The sequence below is a fragment of the Alligator sinensis genome, unplaced genomic scaffold, assembly GCF_000455745.1.
Source record: "Alligator sinensis unplaced genomic scaffold, ASM45574v1 scaffold323_1, whole genome shotgun sequence".
Taxonomy (NCBI): Eukaryota; Metazoa; Chordata; order Crocodylia; family Alligatoridae; genus Alligator; species Alligator sinensis.
The window spans coordinates 845,337-866,495 of record NW_005842483.1 but is presented as its reverse complement, the minus strand read 5'-3'; the positions used below and the strand labels follow the sequence as shown (position 1 = coordinate 866,495).

General features: G+C 43.7%; 1 protein-coding gene across 1 annotated transcript in view; it reads right to left on the bottom strand.

The window, feature by feature from the left end:
- Positions 1 to 21,159, bottom strand: part of WHRN (whirlin) — a 116,364-nt gene that overhangs the window by 50,218 nt on the left and 44,987 nt on the right. The window contains exon 4 of the mRNA XM_006031128.2: positions 8,436 to 8,561. Coding sequence (XP_006031190.2) covers positions 8,436 to 8,561 — 126 coding nt within the window. The remainder of the gene's footprint in view (positions 1 to 8,435; positions 8,562 to 21,159) is intronic.

Sequence of the window (21,159 nt, the reverse complement as noted above, 5' to 3'; positions counted from 1 at the left end):
TGTATAGTGCCTGATAGAGATGGACATGTAAGTGTTCTTTAATATGCCTAGGTCTCTCTTTGGCTTTGGTTATATATATTTTTCTTTTAAAAATACTTCAGAAGCAAATACGGCACTGATCAAAGTTGCAAGATGGATGTGACTTCACTTATTCATTAGTTATGCTATGGTATCACCTAGGAGCACAAGTCACAGCCTAGAAGTCTCACTGTATTAGGTGCTAAGCACACACGGGAGAAAAAGACAGCTTTTGCCCTCAAGATATTATAATTTAAGACAAGAGACACCTTGTTGACACACAATGGGAGCCCCAGGGAACAATATGATAGTACTGGTTAACAAGATGGACAATGATTTCAGCGCACGTACTGCCTAACCATTGTGAGGTTTTTTTGTAGGCATCATGGTAAAGGAGAGTTTTACTCATCTAGCCAAAGTAGTAGCTCATAATTGGTACCATTTCACATTGCCTCCTATCAGTATGTCTTGACACTGATTTATAAGGACCATGGCTACCAGCAACATGATAGTTCATCCTCCAGAGTCTGGCCAACTTCAGAGCCTACCTGCTGAGAGAGCTAGTAAAGATGTTGATTAAGCTGTTCTGCAGTTGAAGCTAGTTTGGGGAATCATGCTGTAAAGAGCTGAGAATCCCCTGGAGCTGCTGAGCATCCTCGCTGCCTATTCATTTCAGTGGGAACTGTGAGCATTCAATACCTCTGGGAGTTGCTCAGGAAGGAGCCGACAGTGATGTGGATGAGACTTCTGCACACATTTGCTTGTTTGCAGGATGGTGGGCTTATCTTATTTCAGGAGAGGTATGTTTTCCCTCAGAAATGTGGTGCACCTTAAAAATGATTTGTTGAACTGTTCTACGGAAAACTGAGTTTTCAGTAAAAAAAACCCAAACCCATGAAAACAAGTATTTCATCTGGAAAACAAAATCATTCATTTTTGAAGTGCTGCTGCACTGTGTTGTTATAGTTGTAGGCCAAATACTTCATGTTGTCTTTCTCTACATGCCAGGCATTGTGGTAAGACTGCATCATGCTACCTCAGTTTTCTCCTGATGTACTGTCATGGCAGTGATATAGCCATGGTGGGGTTTTGGGTTTTTTTTTGGTTTGTTAACCTTTAGCTTTTTCAATAACACTATCCACATTTTCTGTGAAAAGCAGACATTTTTGTGAAATGTGTTCAATCAAAAATCCAGTATTCCAGCTGAAAATTTTCCATTCAAACAGCTTTCCACCCGCCTTGCTTGTTTTGCAGAGGTAAAAAAAAAACAGTTATCAGTCGATACCAGATTTCCATCATTATTCATTCCCAACCCAGGATAATGGCCTCTCAGCAAAAGATCCAACATCCCCTTAACACTTCCATACATAGCCTCATTTTCCTTGCAACATTTCCCATTCCTCCACCAAATAAAGTTCAGATTGAAAGGGCAGATTTTTAAATGAGTTTCACATTCTGTCCCATATGGGATAATGCAGAGGTACCAGCTCTAAACACCTGGTTTCTTTCTATCCTTTAATGTACCTGTCTATATGTGTTCCCAACATTTGTGTTGTATTTTCTCTTGCAGTTGTTAGTATTGCTAATATCCTGACAGGGAGTAATTACAACTCAATGGCATGTCTGTGAAGGAAGGAGATGGATGGAATTATTTTTTTTCTGGTAAAGTACATAGATTGGTTTATGTGCTTTCTTGCTATTATGTAGGACTAAGTCAAACATTTCCTGTCAAAACTGTTTTGATGGAAAATGGGGTTTTGTAATGAGATTTTACAGAACATTTTGATATGTAATAAAAAGCCAAAATATTATGGCTTTTTATGTGGGGTGTATGATGAGTATGATTTATACTCATCATACACCCCACGGTGCTTTGGGAGAGTTATAGTTCTGGTGCCTTATGTTCCTTTTTACTTCTTTGGATGAGATTGCTGGCCAGACTACATCTTCCTTGATGCACTAAAGAAACAATTGCATGATGACATTCTCTTCTCTCTCCAAGAGGGAAGAAGTCAATGCTTCATGACAGAGACAGTCCAGCCTGAGAACCCAGTTCATAAAGGAGAAAGGGGGTGTAAGTCACCTGGACTATTACTACCAGGAGGCAGTAGTTTGACTGGAAAAATACTGGATTTTGCCCCAAATTCTTATTTTCAGATCAGCTCTATTCCTGTGTCATGTGAAAAGATATTTCCTGCTTTCTGTTCACACATTATAAAGCTCAGATCCTCACTTCCCTTTCTTTTTCCCATGGAGGACTTCAGCAACTTTTCTATTTTTCTCTTTCTAAAGGTATTTTTAAACCATGATCAAGACAACCAAACAGACGGAGATCCTTTAGTTTTTTTGCCAAAAGGACTTTATGCCAGCCCTTTAAATCACTGATGTCTGTCTTCTCTTCATATTCCATTTTAGTATTTTTTTCAGTGTGTACACCAATATTTAAAAAAATGGTCCAGGATTAGCTTTGCAAATGCCATGTACAAGAGACTTCTACAACCTGTAGAGACTTCTACAACTTATTCTATATATCCAAGGATTGCATTAGCTTTTTTTGTCTTCACACACACACTCACACCCACCCTTCTCAAAACAGCAGTGTGTTGTTCGTTGTTTTTAATAGGAAGAGTTTCAGGACCTTAGTGGATTCATTTCAGACAACAGAAGAGAATTATAAAAAGCACAAACCAAAATCTTCTATGCATGGGTGACCTTGGTATTTTTTTTAACTTGGCAGCTTTCCATTAATGGTTATTTTTCATTAAGGAAATGTATTCAGAGAGTTTCATGAAAGGCAGAAGTTTTGTAGAAAAATAAATATCAAATATGGCCAAGGCCCTGGGCATAACTATTTAAATATTAATCATTTATATTGATCAAGACTGTTTTCTTCTGACACCTGAAGAGTACCCTGCTCTTGGCTGTAATGTTCTAGCTGTGAAACTTGGAAATAGTGAGATTTTAACTAGCTGGCAAGCAGCTGGATCTCTGAAGTATCAACTAATGCTTTGCACTTCTATAGCACTTTTCATATAAGGATCAAAAAGTCCTCAACAACCACTGTGCCCCACGGAGCAATATTATTTATTCTCATTTTGCATCTGGGAGACCTGAGACACAGAGGCATTAGGGAGTTAGCTTTCAAAACAGAGAAGGTCAACTTTGCCTGGCTTTCTTGGGAGCTCAAAGGGTGAGCTGTGCCTTTGGAAATCAAGCCAGGGTGCTGGAATTCCAAAGCACATTTGCTGTCCTCCCCACTCCTCCTGCAAGTCTGTTTGTTGTATCCACCTGTTGTCTCTCATCCAATATATGGACTGCAATCTGTTTGGCACTGGGACCATGTTATTGTTAGATACAGCACCCAGCACAACATACCTGGACCTCTAAGGTGCACTTGCAATGCAAATAATTAATGAATGGTATGCTTAGACTCCTAAAATATTTGTGTATCTAAATATGATTGTAGATGTCTAACTTTGTAGCAGAAAGCCCCCTTTTCCTCTTGCCTGCATTTGCTCTCCCCTCTTTGGATATGTTTCTCTTTTTCTACCTTTTCTTCCTTCCTCTCTCTTTCACTTTAAGATAAGGAATTGTGTTTTAAAATTTGTATGTGTGCATTTTGTATCTCCCCTTGTATTTTGGTATTTTTATCTATTTGTGCGCCATGGCATTTATAGCTTATATTTTTTACTCTTCACCTTTCAACTTTCAACTAAATGTGTTTTAGTTTCATAAGTAAGTTATACATTGTAACAATGCTAACAAGGGCAGGAATCAAACTGTCCTTCCCTGTATCAGGCTGGCCCCTGAAAGAGCGAGTGAATCAGTGATTGAATGTGTAACATTGTAGCAGCAGACAGAAATTAACACCTGGGAAGCTGCAGATCAACCAACGGAAAAACTCAATAGAAGACTATGTAACAACCGGGAAATCTCTAAACGTCACTGATCTAGCCACCGAGGGGGGGGAAGTCCCACGAGGGTCAACGACCCCTGGATTGGGCAAACCTGAAAACTGGGGAGTCACCAAAGTCTGCCAAGGACAGATAAAAGGCAGTGAAAAGTGACCCTCAGTGGCGCCCTCTTAATCTCCAACTCGACCAGACCTGTCCAGCCAGAAAGACCAGCCGGCGACCCCCTTCTGGAAGATAACACCACGCTGAAAGAAGCCTCAACTGGCCATCGACGGCAGACTCCAGCGCTTGTAGGATAGGTATACCTGACTCTGTAGCTTGCTATTGTGTGTGTGTGTATGTGTGTGCATGTGTGTGTGTGTGTGGGGACCAGCCCCAAGGTTTATGATTTAACTCATTACAGTGTTTCAATCCACTTAATAAACCAGAATTTTAAGGATCCCGAGTTGGACATTTGTAGCCAACAACTTCATACACTAAGTTTGAAAATTTTGTGCAGGGAGCCAGTAGAAAAGCCAGGCATAAGCACCAGGAACCTTGATTTACAAATCCCATAAACTAGCTAGCATACCACACTATATGATACTTGACCCTTTCACAGTAACATGTCTGAGCCTTAGTTCAGCAACTCTACTATTGCAACTCTACTATTCTTCGGTGGTATTTATATTGGAGCAGTGGCTGGAGACTCTAATCAAGACCAGAGCTCCCCTGTGCTGGAGATACTGGAACACACCACACTGATGCTGAAAAGCTCACAGTCCAGACAGTCAAAAACTCTGAAGAGAGTGGTATTATGACCATGTTCTAGATGGGAATTGAGGCACAAAAATACATTTAGGAAGAGACATTTATAAGTGGGCAACTCTAGAAAATGATGTTCAGTTTTCACAAGTTGGGTGCTGAACTTTTTAAATGTCTGGCCCAAAGAATTGTTGAATGCTGGGCAATTTGGGAAGTCTGAGCCCAATTATGCACTTGACTATCTGTCCTGAAGCAATTTTAAGGTCTGCTTTTATGTTACTTATACAGGATAACATGAAGCCTGCGGCACAGCAGGGAATTAAATCCTTAGCTACTGAGATCCTATCCAGTCTCATAACCATAAGAGCATTCTTTCAAAGCCTGATATTTGTTGGCCCCCTGGGGGAATACTTGAACTGGAGTTATGTTATCTACTTGTGAAATCATCATTCAACATATGGAATAGAACTGAGAGCAGATAGAAGCATCCTGCCCTGAAGAAAACAGCTTAGCCTTCTCAAGCGATATCCATTGCCCATTAAAGTAAATGAAGTCAGTAGTCATTGGAGCAAGCCCCTGTTAAACAGATACAGAATCTTTCCCTTTACATGGTGCAACAAGCTACTTGGAAGCCTCCTTAGCTTCAGTTTCTTTCACATCTTAGGATCTGGTCTCTCTGTCATTGCTAACATCAGCTCAAGGAGTGTGTGAATGCAGAACATTATCCTAATATTTAGCAAAAAGAATGAAAGGACATTTTTCCCCATCCACCAAGTATTTCTAAATTTATGGCCTGCAGTGCACACAAATCAGGGAGGGAAATATATGTATTTATATAAAAACACACACACACGGCCTGGTATTTAGAAATGCTTCAGCCTGCTGACACACAAATCAGTTACCGGAAAACAGCAAAGCAAGGAGGGAGGCGTAAAGAATCAATAAGCAGAGGATCCAATGTGAAAACAATGCTTACTGCATGAAGCCCTGCATAGAAAACAACACCACCCATTAAATCCTGGCTTGGCAGAGGTGGAAGAAAATATTGCAGGATTAGTGGGTGCAGTTTTATAGATGCTTCTGTGATTGTTTCTCTCCCTTTTTTTGCCACGGAGATGAGAGAATCAGTGCAGAGATGATGCTATATATTATAAACGGTAATAGGAAGGAGAGAGGCCAATAACAGAAGGTTGTATTCTTGATGTGCCTGCTATTACTTTTCCCCATATGTCTTTCTCTTGTCCCCAGCATCCCATCAGTGGCGCTGGGCTCATCAGCATGTCTGGCTGGACTAAGAAAAGCAGCAATTTTCTCTAGTCAGTGGAAGAGGCACCAGGGTGACAAGGGGGCCTGGAGCAACATGGAGACGTTGATCACAAAATAATCTTAGGAAAATACTGTAAGTTTGCTTCCTTCTCCTACCTCTAATCTTTCAGGCTGTTGGTATTTCTGTGGGCAGGGCAGGGGACAGAACACCCAGTCCTGGGATAGCAGACACCAGGAATAAATAGGTTAGCTTTCAGTAGACTAACCATCCAAATCAAAAAGTGACTTGCTTTACAGCTGAAGGCAACCATACCTAGCGCCTCTGTTTTCTGCTTCTTTTAGGAAAAAGCAGCTCTGTGCTATGGCTAATACCAACAAGATAACATTCCCCCTCTTAATAGTCCAGCAGCCCAATTTCTGCGGCCCACTGCTATGACTTTGTGTAAACGTCTGCTGGGGACATCTTTAATTCATCAATTGTCTGTTTTAAAAAGATCGGGCACATGGGGAATGTAGTTTCAAGGTGAGAAGCCCAAAATCCCAGAGGCCAAGAATAAGAAGCTGAGCAGAATGAAAAGAGTTTAGCTCTGGGACAAAGGGTTTATAGGACTGGCTGCAAGTAGAAAAGCTGGGGGAAGATTAGCTCTCCTTCCCTCTGGAGTACTAATACAGCTCATATTAGCATAATATCCAAGTGTATCACCATCTCTCATGCATGTATCCCCATAAAACCTTGGTGAGGTGTGGATCTGAAGCAAAATGTCTTGTTCTAGTGCTCTAACTGTTGGTCCATCCTTTCTCTACAGCACGGTGGTTTCAGAGGGCCAAGGGAGCGTGGTTGTGGGATTAGCCTTTGGCCTCAGAGCACAGCTGTGGGAGTAGTGCATCAGCCCATCCCAGGGGCAGTAGGATCAGGCTGTACTGTCCCTCGAGGCCCAGTAGTCCAGTACTGTCTGGCTGGAGGGAACAACATCAGCTCCTTGGCATTCAGCCTTCCATCATCCCTATGCTTTAACCACAGGCTGAGAGACTTAACTCCCAAAAAACCTGACTCCCTGTTCAGCAAAAACACTGAAATAACAGCAAAGAGCTCAGAGGTGTGATTCTGGGTAGAGGAGCTGTTTAGAGAAAGGCCAATGCACCTTGGTTATTTTGAACAACAGAGTAAAAAATTACACTGTGTAAAACCTGCCTCTTAAACATGTTCCTAGCCACACTCGAAGGAGGCATCCCCCAGGGTCCAGTGTTTCCCTTTACAACTCCGTTGCAATTGCACTGTCTGAGACTGAGACAGGCTTTTATCACATCTGCCCCAAGTGCCTGTCTTCCAGATGCAGCAAAGCTCCTGCAGCTTCCCTACCAAACCTTCCTTAGGACAGAGTACAAGACGGGAGGGGCTCTTAGATGGAAGAAGGAAGGGTTGCCTGATACTTTCTCAACAGCAACCATGCACCCAGCTCTGGGCAGCAGGGAGACTCAGCTAGGCAGGAAACAACCCTGGAGGAAGATTTGTTACTGCACCAAACACGAGACATTACAGCTCAAGCAGAAGTTGATCCTCAGGGTAAGAGAACCTGCCTGATAGGAGGAGACAGGGAAGGGCCCAGGAGTAGCTCTAAGTTGCACCAAGTTAGGGAAGGGCGCAGGAGTAGCTGTAAGTCCCATCAAGTTAGGCTTCCTGGAGAAACAATCAGTCTGCCTTGAATTTAACCCCTGTGGTTCCAATCACTACTGGAGTTGACTTGCTAATGTCATTGCAGCCGAGGGAAACTAATGCAGATGGAGTGGTGGGCCTGCTGTCACTGGTGCCTCCTGGCATGGCTGTGGCTAATGTAGATTCCTTGAGCGAGCACTTTGGGTAAGTAGATCAAAGCTCCAGCTCCAAATGACTAGTGAGAACTGGTTTCTCATCAGTTATAACATGAAAGATGCATGGGTGGAGGGAGGGGGGCACCAGGCTCAGTTGCTTTAATGGAAAACTTGCTATGCTGACAGCGCAGGAGGTGGGAGACTGGTTAAACACTTACTTTTCCCTCTGGACACCTGTCTTTGATTGCAGCCTCTGATGTGTAGGCTGAGAGCAACTCCAGCCTCTTTCCTGGCAGAGAGACTTCCATCACCACTGAAAACAAGGTTACGCTGATGACAAGCTGCCATGTGCAGGGCACTGCTGCCCATGGACAGACCCAGACTGCTCCAGAGGGGGTGAGCACACTTCAGTGCGCACTGCAGTCCTTCCCCATGTGGCAGCACTGTCAAAGTGTTTTAAGGACCCACCCATGAGAATCGGCCTCTACGTACAATGCATATCCTTCACTAAGAGTATGGCATAGCCGAAGGGGCATTTCTGCAGCTAACTGACCAGAGACCCTGTGCACCAGCCTTGTGACTGTGGCCACATGACTTAGGAATGGGAACTCATGCTGCAGGTCAATGCATGACCAAATCCTAGGGAGTCCCTAGCATCATCTGTATTCCCAGCATCATTCTTACCTTCAAGCCGGTGCTTTCTGCTTCGGAGCCTTTATCCACGCCAGTGATGTAAATGCCCAGAGAATATTCTGCTCCCCCTCGGATCATGAGACCCAGGGATTTCCCTTCGTTCAGCACCAGGTTCACCTGCAGGGAGGGAGAGCTGCCATTTAGATGGACATATACAGTGTTTACAGGTGTGAGAGAGGTGCTGTCCCTGTTCCAAATCTCCAACGCCAGTGATGGCCAACCTGTGGCCATGAGGATATTAAATTGTGGCTCTTGCAGAACAGCTAGAAGACAGCCTGTATTTACCTGTGAACAGACAATGCAAACCTTGTGATTTTTAAAGCTGAAATGTCTCATTTGGCCTCATTGCGGCAGGCAAGAGACACGTGGAGCCACTGCTCAGTTACCTCCAGCTCTAGTGTGAACCAGGGGTGCTGCTCGCCTTTCCCTGGGGCAGCTGCTCTGCACCTCCCTGGCTGGTTGTCTGCTGCAAGGCAAAGGAGGGAGGAGGAGTCCTAGATGCTCCTATTGCTAGCTTTCCAGGCAGGCTATGGGAGCCCCATAGGATGTGCAGGATGGAGGAGTGGATCTGAGTCCTTTACCCTAGTGAAACAGAGCATTGGTTGTGGCTCTCTCCCACTTTTGGAATAAGTGGCCCTCAGGTACAGCATCATTACCTTATGATCTACACCAGGTAAGGACACAATACAAGTGCCTACACTTTAAAGTGAGTGAGGGGCCGGACTGAAAAAGGGGCAGAGTTAAGGGGATGATGTAGCCAAGGAACACATTTTCCTGCAAACAGCAAAGGGTACATTTGTTCAATTGATACAATGTTTTAAAGATATACAAGGAGTCCCTAGCAGAGCCCATCATCTTGTGTTAAGGAAGAACACTTTTCTAAGGGTAGACCACAGGGGTGTGGGCACACAACGCAGGAGTAATCCAGCTTTCCACTTGTGCAACTACCGAGTAAACACATGATGTATGGCTCTACACTTGTGCAAGTCTGGGGGTAAAGTTACCCCTTGGAAAGTAGGAGCACCTACATTGGTTTAAATTACACTTGTGTTTTGGTGGTGCTGGTTGTAGCTGTGTTGGTATAAGGATATAGGCAGACAAGGTTCCTTGGGTAAATGTGAAATCTTTGAATAGACCAACTAAATAGTTGGAAAAATTGTTCTTTGCAAGCTTTTGGGCAAAGGGAGAGAAACATTGTTTTTTGCAATGCTTTCAGGCAAAAGGAAGGGTGTTTGTGCCCGAAAGTCTGCAAAGAACATTTTTTTCCAACTATTTAGTTTATCTAAAAAAAATATCATATTTACCCAAAGAACCTTGTCTACTTGTGTACTGGTGATGTCTCTGCAGCTCCAATTTCATGCCAAGGTAACACTTTGTTCAGTGCAGCAGGCTATGGCCAGCTCCCTACACCTAATGGCACCAACTGCAGATAGCCATCTTGGTCATCTGTGTGCTTCAGATGGACACCAGCATGACTTACATGGATTTGCAAACAGAAGTAAGTCACACTAATGATAAAGGGTCATGTGTCTGCACCCTGAATAAGGAGGATGAAGTGTAATGATGCAGAAACATACAGGGTCTGGGTGACTGACTCAGGAGTTAGAGAAAGCCTGGGAGAAGGCTAAGCAGACTGGAGCCCAACAGGGGGTTCAGGGGAGACATTTGGAGACAGACTTGCATGGAGCAGATGATTCATCACCAAAGGAAATAGAAGATGTATGGTGCAAATTAAAGGAGCCGTTACTGAGTCAGGAGCTGAGACAAACTGAAGTGGCCTATGGTTGTATACCAGATGAGATACGTGGCTGGGAGAGAAAAATCTAGACACCCCCCCCTGCCACAGTGCACTCTTTGCTCTTCCTCTTCCCTTAATAATTCAACCATATGTCCTGTAGTACCAAGGCACCTAAAGAAAACTGCCAGCATCAGCAGCTAAAAATAAAGCGTGGGGAGGCACAGGTTGAACTGCAGTGAAAAGCAAAGCAGAGTCCTTCAATGCCCAGAGAGAGCAGCTGTTCAGCTTTTCTAAACTTCCCCTGGAGGGACCAGCTGCTAAGACAGCTGTCCATCCCTGTGACAGCTCATGCCCAGGCCCTGTTGGGTACACGCAGCTATGCATATACCCAGTGTCCTGTGGCAGTGCCAGAGGGGACTTTCCATCCTAACACCACCCACAGAAGCAGAGGAAGACAATGTCCAGATGGAGCAAGAGAAGCAGATGGAAAATTACCTGGAACACGAACACATCTCAGCTCCTCACTGCTCTCAAGAAGGCATCTTACATGACACACTGATGCTGTACCACAGGCAGGATAGCATTTGCCATGAAAATGATGTGGGATAGATCAGAATCCAGAGGCCCTGAACCTGCAATAAGCTCTGTGTAGTTTAAGGGCTCTGAGGAAAAGCTGAGAGAGCTGCAAGAAGAGCTCTGAGGTGACCGAACAGAGCTTTGTCAAATGAGGGAAAGGAGGATTTACAAGATGCAAGGATACCTGATCTCCATCCCCAAACTCAGAGGTTAAGATGTCAACATTTTGGGGCTGGGTACAGATAAAGCTGACTACAGTGGGTAATAAACTCATACAATTAGATCCTGGGACAAGGGACTGAAGTAAAAAGCAGAGAGATAAGTGGGTGGCTATACCTCAGGGATAAGCAACCCCCGGCATGCGTAGGCCTTTTACTTGGCACTCGCACCTCGGAGAAGGGGCAGGGGCTGAGCTGCCACTACAAGGGTTGGGCCTTTCGTGGCTGCCCTGCTATCAGCCCCTGGCATGCCAACATCTTACAAGTCAAGGTTGCGGGTGGTTTTGGCACTCTGTCCAAAAATGTTGCTGACCCCAGCTATACCTGGTTTTGGAGGACTAGATGAAGGGGAGGAAGAGGAAGATGGTGGCTTTGTGGTGAAGGGACTCTCCTGAAGATCTGGGGTTAAGTCCCACCTCTGCTACAACCTCTTTGGGAACATCATTTCACCTCTCAGTGCTTTAATCCCGCATTTGTGAACCTGAGCAAAGAATGAACAATTCTTTGTTACTCAGTTTCTGAGCTCTTTGGAGCAGGTACTGCCTCTTACACAGTATACAGCACCTAACACATCAGGGACTTGATCTCAGATGGTGCTTCTAAGTGGTATTGCAATACTAATCCTCCAACCACATACTGGCAAGCAAGGTCAAATAAATAGCCTCTTTTTACTTCCCAGTTACAAATACTATTACTAAGCGATGCTGTCAAGACTTTGAACATTCGTGCCAGGGTAACCTCTTATCACTGAAGATCTCACAGCTCTTAAACCATAACTGAACCCCATAGTCCCATGTGAGGCAAGTATTCTTGTTGTTATTCCTGCTTTATAGGAGGGAGAGGTTAAAACCCCAAGCCACAAATTGGCTTGTCCATGTCCAAGAGTAAGTGACAGAGCTTGGAAGAGATCCCTATAATCCTGGGTCCCAAATAATTTTCCTGTTGGCCAGATCCTTAGCAGGTGTAAATCCCTGTAGTTCCATCAGCTTGATGGGACCATGCTATTTTGAACCAGATGGGGCCCTGTCCCACAACCCCCTGTTCTTTTGTGAGCATTACAGACAACTTAAACTGATTACAGACTAATTAAAAGTTATCATATGGGCTGTGCAATATGATCATTTTCCCTTCCCATTATGTTAACACGTAGCCACGGAGCCAGACAGCAGCCCCAAAGGACAAAGGTTCTCCAAGTGACCTCTCCTTCCAGAAGATTCAATAAAAGAAAAGGAGCAATGCAATGAAAGGACAGGATGGCAGGATAGTGATGTTCTGAAACAACATAAACCTTGACCTTTGGATCAGTGCTCCTTGCAACATCTCAAGCCAGCTCTAGTAAAATAGTTACTGATGTGTAAAGTCTGCGGCTTCAAAGCAGACAGCATGAGATGAATTATGCAGTGAGCAATCTCCTTCTTCCTTCCTTCCTTCCTTCCATACAAATGTCTGTCCTACGCAGTAGTAAGGAGAACTAGAGAATATACTCACAAATCCAGGGTGAACTGCCATTCCTAACAGCAGCAGCAGATACCTGGTGCTGCTACTCCATCATGGAGTTCACTGTAACTATTTTACAAAGAAAAGCAATACGGAGTAGGAAGAGAGGAAAATCAGGTCTTTTCTTTGAGAACCATCCTGCAGGCTCCATTTAAGCAAAGCACTCATTGATATCAAGGGGCCCAGCCAATGACATGGTCACATTCCCATAGACAATAAGAATTTGTCAGAAGTGCTCAGCACCAAATTTGCACCCAGCATGCTAAATCCTGTGAGCCCCTAATGTGTGCGTTGTGCTACCTCCAGGCCTTCTGTCCCTAAGCTGCATACCTGCTGGCAGTCAGGTCCCCAACGAGTTTTAGGTATCTAAAGTGGAATTTGGGCATCTCAGTCCAAAACTGTACACCTGAAGATTGTGTCTAGAGATGCCTCAGTTATTGATATTAAAGTTTTACAGGTGCCTACATTTCTGCTTCTGTGTGCGCCCAGAAACTGGCTTAACAGGGCTGGGCAGCCCTGTTGTTCACCTAAACCACATCAAGGTCCACAAACTAGTCACTCTTTTGCCTCAGCTGTTTTCAGAGCTCATCCACCTGACTGGGCTCCACACCAAAAGTGGCAGCAGCCCTTTAGACCCCAGCCAGAGGAAAGGGAAGTGGTGGTAGTGATGGTAACACCACTTTCCTTTCTGAAACAGCTCTGTGGTTACTGCACTCCTTTCCTTTGCCTGAAGGGATTTTTATATTTTTCCTTCTTTCTTCCCTTTATCCTTTTCATAGATTCATAGATGTTAGGGTCAGAAGGGACCTCAATAGATCATCGAGTCCGACCCCCTGCATAGGCAGAAAAGAGTGCTGGGTCTAGATGACCCCAGCTAGATGCTTATCTAACCTCCTCTTGAAGACCCCCAGGGTAGGGGGGAGCACCACCTCCCTTGGGAGCCCGTTCCAGACCTTGGCCACTCGAACTGTGAAGAAGTTCTTCCTAATGTCCTTTCTGCTGCTGAGTGTAATCAAATGATGTTTAAAGTTGCCTCCATTGAACTGTTTCCCGGCTCCTATTTCCACTCAAGTTATCCAAACTTCTCCAACTTTGGAAAAAATACAAAGTAGAAAAAAAGTGTAGATCTGGGCCTTAATTTTCTTGATTGTTCAAAAACAAGGAAGGACTCCATGATCCCACTGCTGCTAGGCATGCGTTATTGCCACTAATTAATAATAATGCCCCAGACTATCCATCTTGTTCAGAAATAACTCATGCCCAACCTACAGACAAATTTCAGTACCTTGCACCTGACAGTTAAGAGTATTGAGCCAAAATTAGCTGCTATGTTTTTTCCCCCCAACTTAGGCAGAGACTCTAGGTTCTGAACATGATTCTGTAGATTGTACAACTCTCAACTTGATTTCCAACAGCCTCCAATACGACCAGTCCTTACTGTTTGCCCAGTTCTTCCACTGTAAGGACTTGCATACATGAAGACACTCAGGGGGGGGAAAAAAAATTCCAGATTTATTTATTTATTTATTTTTAGATTTATATTTTAACAGCATCTGAAAGGCTCAGAGCAGCTTACAGCAAGCAAACAACCTGCAGGCACTGACTGATCTCAAGCCAGGTTTATGCACTTTGTAAGTTATTAGCAATGCTGTGAATGTAAAATGTAATAGTTACTCTGTAGTAAACCCCCGTGTAGATGTTCAGAATTCAACTGGCCTCACATTGTTTACCTCTGATATTTTTTAAAAAGACCTAGTTTTCTTGTTCAAGAGAGCTTTTTGGTTCCATATTTCAGCTAAGTGGAGGGACAAGAATTAAAACTAGGAGGTGGTTAAAATCAAAATGAAACATTTCAAAGGGATCAAGACAAAACATGGGCTGCCTATGTAGATGCATGGGGATGGGGTGGGGGGCATTTTAATTAGAGTGGTTCCTGGACTGCTCCTCTAATTCAAACAGCTCACCGTCATGTGTATTAAGCCCCCGCATGTTTCAAAATGGCTGCAGAGTGCTTTATCGAAAGCAGATGTTTAGATAAAGCACCCCTGGAGCCATTTTAAAATGCATGGGGGCTTAATATACATGATGGCGAAGCAACGCTGGAAGGCTCTAATTAAAACATGGAGCAAACTAGATTGAGTTTGCTCCGACATGTTCTAATTAGAATGCAAACAAGCACCCATTATAGGCACCCATTATGACTGACCCAAAGTGACATTTTTTTCCATTCCTGGTTTTTACAAATGTTTGAACTTTCAACTTCTTGGCCTGATTCAGGACAAGAAACATTTTTTAAATTGTGAAAATGTCCATGGGTTTAGACACTCATTTTGCTCCCAGCTCTGGGATGTACCTGACTCCTTGAAGATCCTGCCTTCATCTGCTCTCCCTCCCACTCTTCCGTTCCCCGCAACTTTCTGAGAGACCCGGGAGAAAGGACTGTCAGTTGCTACCTTGGAAGAACTGCAGCAGAACGGGAGAAATTCCAAACGGCCACTACGTATAATGCTCTGCATTTTATAAGATGGATCCAAGAGAAACTCTGAGCTGGTTTCACAACTGGCTTGCAGTCTTGCTAATAATGCCCCTGCACCACCTGGACACGTTTCTACAGAGCCTGCCAGCAGCCAGTCAGATAATATACTGAGTTCTGTGAGATGTGATGCTTGCAGTCCACTCTAGGTCTGTCCTTCCTCACTTACTGCTCCCTAGAGCTGAGAGGGCTGCTAAGCTGGCTTCACCCATGTAGTATGGATGCCGTTAATCTTATCAGGCTAAATGAAAAAGAATAACTTCCTAGTACTACATCCAATGTTATATATGCTGGCTGCATTCCACAGAAAGCCAGCAAGTCTGAAAGCTGGATGGTGACACCTGGAAGAGATTAGCTGGCAGCGGCTAGGTCTCCTCCTTATCTATCCCTTCAAAAATCTGAATGGTATTGGCTTAAGGCCTTCACTGCATTAAGGTGTTTAATGTCCAAAAGACAATTACTATATTGCATAGTCAGGAAGGACTTATAAGAGGCCCTCCAAGCTTTATGTTGGACAGGACAGCTGGCCAAAATGCTGCAATCAATTTTTCCCTCTCTCCAAAACAGAGTTGTATCCCAAATAAATTTTGGTTGGAAAATGCTGCTGGGGGGGAGGGGAACAAAGAAAACCTGGGTTAAGAAACGTGTTTCCCTTTGGTTTTCTAAAACTGAAAAATAATCCAAATGTTGAATGGATGTTAATATTTTCCCTTCTTTCCCCTTTCTCCTTTTTTGCTGCTGAATGCAGTAAAACAAATGACATTTAGAGATTTCCTCCATTATATTTCCCCCTATCTGCAGTCAAACTTTCCAGAACTTCTCCAACTTTGGGAAAAATACAACGTAGAACAAAATGAAACAAACCCATAACTTTACATTGTGAAGTAAGTCACTGTGAAACCTCTTTCCTGGGCTGAAGTACCTCGCTGAATCAGGGAGTTAAGGATCAACCAGTGAAAGTAAATGAACTGAGGACATTAGTAGCTAAAGAATATGAAGTCCTCCCACACAGTAGGAGCCTGAAATGCTGGGTAACAACCCAAGTGTTTCTTAAAAATACATAGCTGCTGGCAGTCCCAAAAGGCCAGGTTAGTGAGGACTTAACTGCATTTCTTAATCAACTAATACCTACAGCTCTCAAGATAAACCCTGAAGAAGTCTCAATTTACATAAAAATTTAGATTGCCAAAAAGCCCTTCATCTGGCAGCCTTGGGACAACAGGAAACAATCACTTTTAGAGCACTTCACTTTTGACAAACTGCTGCTCCAGGCTATAGCCAAGAAACAAAAACCATATATAAAAGGAGAGAATCAACTTCTTACAAGATGAGGGACCAATTAGGCAGAAAGGAGTGAGGCCCAGAAATGTTCTGGGAGTTGGATATGAAGATAGCTTGACTCTACCTGGCTAAACAAAGGAAGAAATACAGACTTCGCTGGACCAGGTGCAGAGTGATTTTTATTGCTGGAACTTCTCAGCTCCTATGGCTTGGCCCTGTGTTGCTGAAGTCAACATAATTTTGCTCTTTAATTATATGGGATAGGGAGGAAAGATGGCTATAATTCAACTGTGCTCCTCCACAGGTCCAAAGAAGCACAGAAGAGGTTAGAGTAGCCCCAGAGTTTCCCTCCCTAAAACTACTTAGTGATCCAAGGCAGTGCGAAACCTCCCCAGCAGACACCCCTTCTCCCTCTTCCAGCCCCAGCATGCCCTGTGCACCTGGGATCTCAAAGGCCCTAGCAGCACAGTTTCGGGCTCACCGCTGAAACAAGGGAACGTGAAAGGAGAAGAATCTTTTCTCAAATTATTTGCATCTGACCTCATTTTAATTCCGCTTGCATAGTTTGCATAAGAGGTTCTTTTGGGTTGAATGAGCCCTATTTTCAAGGGTTTTATTTTTTTATGAACACACACCACCACTGGATCTGAGCATCACTTATATGAAATCAACAGCGATGAAAAGTTGTTCTTAGTTGCACTTCATGGAGTTACTACCGTTGCTTTTGAAGGTTAAAATTCTGTTCAGGATAGATTTTTTTAAAGACTATATTCTTTTCATCTTTGTGTCTAGGACAGGTTTAGATGTGGAAGGGGGTGTATCAGAATGACACGCATCATTGTCATAACAGAGAGACTCGCATAGTGGTAACCATTGCTGAAGCTTAAATTCTGCACCTTGCGACCTGACAAGAGTAAAATATTGCCAATGAGCTAAACTGACTTGCTCATTTTTTTTCATTACATTTTTGACACATGAAGGAAATAAAATGCAAATTTCATCAGAAGGAGTCCCTCCATTTTTAACTAGTTCTGCTGTTAACTATAAACTGTGGCTAGAAAGCTGTACAGCTCAATGTACATGTACATAGGATCTTTCTGAAGGGTGCTGCTACTGTTGCAACTAAACACAGATACAGGCTCCCAAACACAGTCTGAGCTTCACACGCAAGTAACAACACTGAATTCACTAAGGCTACTCATTTGCATAAAGTTAAGTGTGTGTAAAGTGTTTCTGGAACCAGGACCAGCTTCCTACTGAAACTTCTCTTCCCCCCGCCCCAGAGAAGTTTGAGAAAATCAAAACACCAATATAAGGAATAAATCCTGGCCTGATGCCTGTGAGTGGTGGTTTATGCAATTATCTCTTGGTGGATTCAATTTGTGTTAGAAAAGTGGTTTTAAATAGGAATTACTTTGGAGAAGTTCAATTCTCCACGTCAGTAGGTACCTCATTTTAAAGGTTCATATTGCTGATGTTATCTCTGTGACATTACTGCTAAAATATAATAAAAAAGGTTAAAAAGCTTCACAAGGCCCCGTTTTCTCATACAGGAGGGTAACTCTATGGACTTTGGCTATGGCCGCAGCTGGGGTATCTAACTAGCTCGGGTGCTGATCACAGCGTAGTTACAGCAACAGAGAGCTATCTGGCCAAGTATTTATCAAGCTTCTTGATTGGATTTTGCAGACCAAGCTAAGCTCTTTGATGCTGTGGTTATACTTCTAGCACTACCCGAACTAACTAGTTTAAAGCTAGCTCAGGTCTGTCTGCTTGAACAGTAGCCAAAGGAGTGACTGCAATGTGGACATATCCTTTAAACATGGTTATTACTGAGATATACCAGCATAAGCAAATGGACAGCCAGGCTCGTGCAGTTTTTTTCTGATTTAAACTTGAATGTATACAACCACTGTGTGGACAAAATCAGATCAGAGAATAGGCGAGAGGAGGATGTTGTAGCAATTGTAAACAATTATCCAAAGCAAAATTTGGTCATGTTAAATGGTTCTAGTAGTGACACATCTGCAAGTAGTGGTGTTGGGGACTTGGTCAAAACACTGGCATGGAAAGCTGGGTTTTTGATGGGAAGGAATCTTTGATTGACAATGTTTATTTTCTTCCAAATGTTAACATTTTCATTGGAAAAATGTTTCTTTTTTGTTTGTTTTAAACAGGTTTCAGCCTAATACATTAGACTTTCTGTTGATGAAAACAGACATCCTCCCCAAGACTGTTTTTTTGGGTTTTAAGTGAAGGGTTGACATTTCCTACAAAAAAAAATCATCCTACCAGGTCTAATTAGCAGCTGTGTTTACTAGTTATAAGACCCTTATTCAGGGAAGCCTGTGTTTAAACCCATCTTCATTTAGCAAAGCACTTAAGTATATGCACATGCTTAAGCCATATCCATGCCGGTGAGACTTAAGCATGTGCTTAAGCGCTTTGTTAGCTCAGGCCCGTAGTGTTGTCAATGTAATCTATTCTGTACAAGTCAAGATGGTATTCCTTATTCCTCTAAAAGATGGTACTTTAATAAGGAAGATTTTCAGCAAGCCAGCAGAGAGAAAATTCATCATAATCCACTAAGGAAATAATGGCTTGCCTACACAGGAAAGCAATTGCAAAATAAGATAGAGTGTAAATTTAGGATGTAGCAATTCTGCCTTAGCCTCACATGGATATTTTTATGCTGCACTAAGTGTGCCTTTTTGCCGTTTAGCTTAATCTCCTCCAAAATAGACTCAAAAGGCACTCAGTGCATAATAAGAATATCTGCACAGGGATCAAGTAACAAATAGCTACTGTGGTCTATTTTCCGTGTCTTGGAGCTTGCCTACACAATGACTCTTTTGCTGTCTGTGACTCACAATCTGCTGCCACTAAAGTCAACAGCAAAACTCTTACTGAATTCAGGCTTTCACTTTGCTAATAAAAGAGAGGAAGGCTGACATTTGGCACTAGGATCATTGGCTGTACACTAGGTGGAAGGAGGTCTTGAACAAAAGGCTCAGAGGATATTTTTATTAGTATTATTTATATGGGTAAGGCCTGGAAGCTGCCAACAGAAATCAGGGGCCATTTACAAGGCAAGACAGAGCCTCTGCCCCAAATTGCTTGAAGCCTAGATAGACAAGAGATAGGAAGGGCAGAATGTGGCCAGGTTACGGCAGAGCTGAAAATGTAACCAGCTGAACAGATGGTTCCTTCATAAAGGCCGAGCACAGGAACTTGTGAAGCCTGGATTCAATTTTGTACTACATAACAGACTTCCTGTGTGATCCCAGACAAGCCATTTGATCCTCGAAGGTTTTGAAGCACTCAAATTCCACCAGTTTCAGTGGGAAGGAGGTGCCTAGAGATATTTGAGAATTTGGACTTTAGTCTCTGTCTTTGTTCCTCATCTGTAATAGTACCTTATCTCACAGGTATATGGGGGGATACACACTCTAAAGACCATGGATACTACATCAGTGGGGTTCCCTCTCAACACCTTAGTTAGATAAATATGGCTCCATAAGTGGGTGCCCTGTGGGCTAGCCCAAACCACCTCTCTAAGAGTGCAGGCGCCAGTAGTTGATGATAGGTGATGTTCTTGCAGGTGTGGGCAAGAGGGAGCAGGAAGTAATCCCTCTTTATGACTCATGTGGTGGTTCTCTTGTCCAAGAACATAAACTGAGCCGTGTAGGAATATAGTTAAGGGGCTTGTCTCAGCTTTGTGGCTTCTCTCCTCAACCTGCCCAGAATCTTCCCTTTCACAGCTGGCAGATTAATCGTCACACTTGGTTTCCATTGAATAATGACAACATTAATCTGAGCATTATCCTGTTAATGTGCATTTTTATGTCCTATTTTATTGTGTATTACAAGCTCAAACAGGCCTTTCCAAAGCCCCAAATCAAATTAAGTCTCTCACTTACAAGAGAATGGGTGTGACTGCGGTGCTACCAGGCTAGACAGGGAGGTCGGGGTTATTTGTTTGCTAGCCATGTGAAGATGGAGTCTGAGAGAGCTGCTCTGGCTGGTTACCTCCTGGGCAGACTCCCTCATAATGCAATCAACTGCAACATTTCTGAAGACAGAGGATGTCAAGGCTACACTTCACACAATGCTTAACCCCTCTTTCCCATTACTACAAACATCCTCTCATCAGGGACTGCCGGTCTACAGGGAAGAGGTGGGCGAGGCTTAATTTAAGTGCTGGGGCCACGTTTCTTTCCACATGAGATGTTGGCAACATGTCATCAATGGCTAAATGCCCTCTGACTCAACCTGACAGGACTTGAAGGTAGTAATCAAATCTGGACACCTGTGACACTCAATGTGGGGGATAAAACAATCCCAAGGAAACAATTTCATAATTCAGCCTAGCCAGGCCTTACCAGAGACAGGCCACAGACAGTTATATCAGGCCAGATTTCCAAAAAGGGCATGGTTCCCACTGGAAGGAAGGAGAGCCCATGAGACATGTTGGACCCGTATAATCTTCCCCTTCTCTCCCCTGACATCATGCCTCAGACATGTCTTGCTGCTCAGACACCACTAGGCATTAGGCCTGTGCGAAGTGGCTAGTATTCGCTTTGGATTTGAATTCAGCCGATTCGAATCACTGTCCCAATTTCATTCAGCTGAATCCGATTCTCTGAATCAGCCAGGCCAGGCCCATCCCCTGCCTGCTCTCCCAGCCCGGCAATGGTTGCCCAGCCTGCTCCAGCTCTCAGCACTTGGGGGGGAAAAAAAGCCTCAATTTAGCGGGTGCTGCCAGGCAGGGGGCAATCCCCACTGCCCCCCACTGCATAGGGGGCTCTGCCACGAGCCTCCCAACCGCCCCCTTGCTCCCCCAGCCCTGCCCTGGGTGCCGCACCCGGGCCC